The sequence below is a fragment of the Micropterus dolomieu genome, linkage group LG06, assembly GCF_021292245.1.
Source record: "Micropterus dolomieu isolate WLL.071019.BEF.003 ecotype Adirondacks linkage group LG06, ASM2129224v1, whole genome shotgun sequence".
NCBI lineage: Eukaryota > Metazoa > Chordata > Actinopteri > Centrarchiformes > Centrarchidae > Micropterus > Micropterus dolomieu.
This window is the reverse complement of record NC_060155.1, coordinates 30,234,890-30,240,724: the sequence shown is the minus strand read 5'-3', so window position 1 is coordinate 30,240,724 and position 5,835 is coordinate 30,234,890. Positions and strand designations below refer to the sequence as shown.

Genomic DNA, 5,835 nt, shown 5'->3' with positions numbered 1-5,835 from the left:
CTACTTCCTCTGTTCATTAGAGGCTTTTCAAATTAAACTCTACTTCCTCTGTTCATTAGGGGCTTTTCAAATTAAACTCTACTTCCTCCGTTCATTAGGGGCTTTTCAAATTAAACTCTACTTCCTCTGTTCATTAGGGGCTTTTCAAATTAAACTCTACTTCCTCTGTTCATTAGGGGCTTTTCAAATTAAACTCTACTTCCTCTGTTCATTAGAGGCTTTTCAAATTAAACTCTACTTCCTCTGTTCAGTTGGGGCTTTTCCAATTAAACTCTACTTCCTCTGTTCATTCGGGGCTTTTCAACACACACGGTAACAGTCAGTAACAGTCAGTAACACAAAGTAACACTCGGTAACACACACAGTAACACAAAGTAACACAAAGTAACACACAGTAACACTCAGTAACACAGTAACACACACAGTAACACACGGTTACACACACGGTAACACACGGTAACACTCAGTAACAGTCAGTAACACAAAGTAACACTCAGTAACACACACAGTAACACTCAGTAACACACAGTAACACTCATTAACACACAGTAACACTCGGTAACACTCGGTAACATTCAGAAACGCACATTAACACTCAGTAACACTCGGTAACACACAGCAACACACATAGTAACACACTGTAACACACGGTAACACACGGTAACACACAGTAACATTCAGAAACGCACATTAACACTCACTAACACTCAGTAACACACAGTAACACACATAGTAACACACGGTAACACTCGGTAACACACGGTAACACACGGTAACACACGGTAACACTCGGTAACACACAGTAACATTCAGAAACGCACATTAACACTCAGTAACACTCAGTAACAGTCAGTAACACTCGGTAACACACGGTAACACACGGTAACACTCGGTAAAACACAGTAACACTCATTAACACACGGTAACACTCAGTAACACTCAGTAACACTCAGTAACACACATAGTAACACTCGGTAACACACGGTAACACACGGTAACACTCAGTAACACTCGGTAACACTCTGTAACACACAGTAACATTCAGAAACGCACATTAACACTCGGTAACACACGGTAACACTCGGTAACACTCGGTAACACACAGTAACATTCAGAAACGCACATTAACACTCAGTAACACTCGGTAACACTCAGTAACACACATAGTCACACTCGGTAACACTCAGTAACACACATAGTCACACTCGGTAACACTCAGTAACACACAGTAACACTCGGTAACACGGTAACACTCGGTAACACTCGGTAACACACAGTAACATTCAGAAACCCACATTAACGCACAGTAACACTCGGTAACACTCGGTAACACACAGTAACATTCAGAAACGCACATTAACACTCAGTAACACTCGGTAACACTCAGTAACACACATAGTCACACTCGGTAACACTCAGTAACACACATAGTCACACTCGGTAACACTCAGTAACACACAGTAACACTCGGTAACACGGTAACACTCGGTAACACTCGGTAACACACAGTAACATTCAGAAACCCACATTAACGCACAGTAACACTCGGTAACACTCGGTAACACACAGTAACATTCAGAAACGCACATTAACACTCAGTAACACTCGGTAACACTCAGTAACACACATAGTCACACTCGGTAACACTCAGTAACACACATAGTCACACTCGGTAACACTCAGTAACACACAGTAACACTCGGTAACACGGTAACACTCGGTAACACTCGGTAACACACAGTAACATTCAGAAACCCACATTAACGCACAGTAACACTCGGTAACACTCGGTAACACACAGTAACATTCAGAAACGCACATTAACACTCAGTAACACTCGGTAACACTCAGTAACACACATAGTCACACTCGGTAACACTCAGTAACACACATAGTCACACTCGGTAACACTCAGTAACACACAGTAACACTCGGTAACACGGTAACACTCGGTAACACTCGGTAACACACAGTAACATTCAGAAACCCACATTAACGCACAGTAACACTCGGTAACACTCGGTAACACACAGTAACATTCAGAAACGCACATTAACACTCAGTAACACTCGGTAACACTCAGTAACACACATAGTCACACTCGGTAACACACGGTAACACTTGGTAACACTCAGTAACACTCATTAACACATGGTAACACACAGTAACATGCAGTAACACTCAGTAACACTCAGTAACACACACAGTAACACACACAGTAACACACACAGTAACACACAGTTACACACACTAACACTCATTAACACACGGTAATACATGGTAACACTCGGTAACACACAGTAACACTCAGTAACACACACAGTAACACACAGTAACACTCAGTAACACTCAGTAACACACACAGTAACACACAGTTACACACACTAACACACAGTAAAGCACAGTAACGCACAGTAACACACACAGTAACGCACAGTTACGCACAGTAACGCACAGTAACGCACAGTTACACACAGTTACACACACAGTAACACTCATTAACACACGGTAACACACAGTAACACACAGTAACACTCATTAACACACGGTAACACACGGTAACCCTCGGTAACATTCGGTAACACACAGTAACACACAGTAACACTCAGTAACACTCGGTAACACACAGTAACACTCAGTAACACGCAGTAACACTCAGTAACACTCAGTAACACACACAGTAACACACAGTAACACACACTAACACACAGTAACACACAGTAACACTCATTAACACACGGTAACACACGGTAACACACGGTAACACTCAGTAACACACAGTAACATTCATTAACACACAGTAACACACAGTAACACTCATTAACACACAGTAACACACAGTAACACTCATTAACACACAGTAACACTCAGTAACACACAGTAACACTCATTAACACACGGTAACACACGGTAACACTCGGTAACACACAGTAACACACACAGTAACACACACAGTAACACTCAGTAACACACAATAACACACACAGTAACACACACAGTAACACTCATTAACACACGGTAACACACAGTAACACACACAGTAACACTCAGTAACACACACAGTAACACACACAGTAACACACAGTTACACACACTAACACATAGTAACGCACAGTAACGCACAGTTACACACAGTTACACACACAGTAACACACAGTAACACACAGTAACACACAGTTGCACACATTAACACACAGTTACACACAGTAACGCACAGTTCGCACAGTAACACACAGTAACACACACAGTAACACACAGTAACACTCAGTAACACACGGTTACACATGGTAACACACGGTAACACACGGTAACCCTCGGTAACATTCGGTAACACACAGTAACACTCAGTAAAACACACGGTAACACACGGTAACACTCGGTAACACACAGTAACACTCAGTAACACTCAGTAACACTCGGTAACACACAGTAACACTCAGTAACACTCAGTCACACTCATTAACACACACAGTAACACTCAGTAACACTCAGTAACACTCAGTAACACACACAGTAACACGCAGTAACACTCAGTAACACTCAGTAACACACAGTTACACACACTAACACACAGTTACACACAGTAACACTCATTAACACACGGTAACACACACAGTAACACACAGTTACACACACTAACACACAGTAACACACAGTAACACTCATTAACACACGGTAACACACGGTAACACACAGTAACACTCAGTAACACACAGTAACACTCATTAACACACAGTAACACACAGTAACACTCAGTAACACACAGTAACACACAGTAACACACAGTAACACACAGTAACACTCAGTAACACACACAGTAACACTCGGTAACACTCGGTAACACTCGGTAACACTCGGTAACACTCATTAACACACAGTAACACACAGTAACACTCAGTAACACACAGTAACACACAGTAACACTCATTAACACTCAGTAACACACACAGTAACACACACAGTAACACACAGTAACACTCAGTAACACACGGTAACACTCAGTAACACACAGTAACACTCAGTAACACACACAGTAACACTCGGTAACACTCATTAACACACAGTAACACACAGTAACACACACAGTGACACACAGTAACACTCAGTAACACACAGTAACACTCAGTAACACACAGTAACACTCATTAACACACGGTAACACTCGGTAACACTCGTTAACACACGGTAACACTCGGTAACACTCGGTAACACTCGGTAACACTCGGTAACACACGGCAACACACGGTAACACACAGTAACACTCAGTAACACACAGTAACACTCAGTAACACACACAGTAACACACACAGTAACACACAGTAACGCACAGTAACACACAGTAACACACACAGTTACACACACAGTAACACACATTAACACACAGTTACACACAGTTACACACAGTAACGCACAGTTCGCACAGTAACACACAGTAAAACACAGTTACACACAGTTACACACAGTTACACACAGTAACACACAGTATTACCTCAGATGTGTTACTGACTGCTCAGATGTAACATGTAAATTGTTGTCATCGTTGTTTCCGTCGTTGGTAGTTTTGTTGTTTTTGATTAATTGTTTGTTGTTTTACATGATGATGTAATGTTTCCTTGTCTGTCTGCAGGCTCTGGATCAGGACCGCTCAGCCCTGCAGAAGGTGAAGAAGTCTGTGAAATCCATCTACAACTCAGGACAAGGTACAGATCAGATCCTGGTCCCTTTAGGGCTCAAACCTAAGTCAGTTCATCGGTTGATTCTCTGCTTAGAGTGTTTTGAGGATGTTGAGTTTTTCTGACAAAAACAATTTGATGACATCTCCAGAATTTCTTCTTTTTTGAAAACCAAACAATTAATTAATTAATTGAAAAAACAAAACCTCATCATTAATTTGTATATATTATCTATTAACCTCCAGTGGTTTAACTTGTCAGCTCGCTGCAGTGATGTCACGGCTGACTCTTGTACACTGTGACATCACCGCTGTTAAGTTACTCTTTAAAGACAGGATTGATGATGTTGTTGTTGTTGTTGATGTTGTTGTGGTGGAGTAGAGCATGCTGGGAACCAGGAGAGCTTCAGCCAGGCTCTTGAGAGACTGGGAGGAAACTTTGAACTGGGAGCCGCCTTCGTTAAGTTCTCCTGCCTCGTTAAAGAACTGGCTGCTCTGCTGAAGAACCTGGTCAGTCAGCTGTCAATCAATCATTCATCAGTCAGTCAGAGGGGTTCAGCTGTTACGACAGTGAAGTAAAGTCATTGTGTCTCCTCCTCAGCTGCAGAGTCTGAGCCATAACGTGGTCTTCACTCTGGACTCGCTGTTAAAGGGAGATCTGAAGGGAGTTAAAGGGGTGAGACTGGATTTTAATATTATTATTATTCTCTAAAGTTTTTCTCATCTCATTTTTAACTCTTTGATTTTCTAAACGTTGGTTTGTTCAGTGAAGCTCAGTGTTCATGTGTTTTCTTTTCTGTTTCAGGATCTGAAGAAACCCTTTGATAAAGCCTGGAAGGACTACGAGACCAAGCTGTGAGTGTTTTTGAAAAGAGAGAACCAGGTCCTTCTGTTCCACTTAGAGACCTGCAGCCTCTCCTCTGCTGGAACTTATTTATAATGTTTATTTGGCTGCATGATCATTTACACCTGTAATCCCTTTGAGGGAGGGTGTCACTGTAATGCATGCTGCTGGCGATGGCGGCGTGCTGCTTCTCATGTACCAAATTTGAAGTTGATTGTGATTTATGAAGGGAAATCAGCGTGCGACGTGCACGTGTTATAAATCAGAATATTTTTGTGCGTTCCTATCACAGACCGTATAAAGAAGTGGGCGTAGCTGC

At 41.9% G+C, this 5,835-nt stretch overlaps 1 protein-coding gene across 1 annotated transcript in view; it reads left to right on the top strand.

The window, feature by feature from the left end:
* asap1a (ArfGAP with SH3 domain, ankyrin repeat and PH domain 1a) overlaps positions 1-5,835 on the top strand; it is a 28,594-nt gene that overhangs the window by 2,180 nt on the left and 20,579 nt on the right. Inside the window, exons 2-5 of the mRNA XM_046051180.1 lie at positions 4,628-4,700; positions 5,055-5,182; positions 5,274-5,348; positions 5,478-5,527. Coding sequence (XP_045907136.1) covers positions 4,628-4,700; positions 5,055-5,182; positions 5,274-5,348; positions 5,478-5,527 — 326 coding nt within the window. The remainder of the gene's footprint in view (positions 1-4,627; positions 4,701-5,054; positions 5,183-5,273; positions 5,349-5,477; positions 5,528-5,835) is intronic.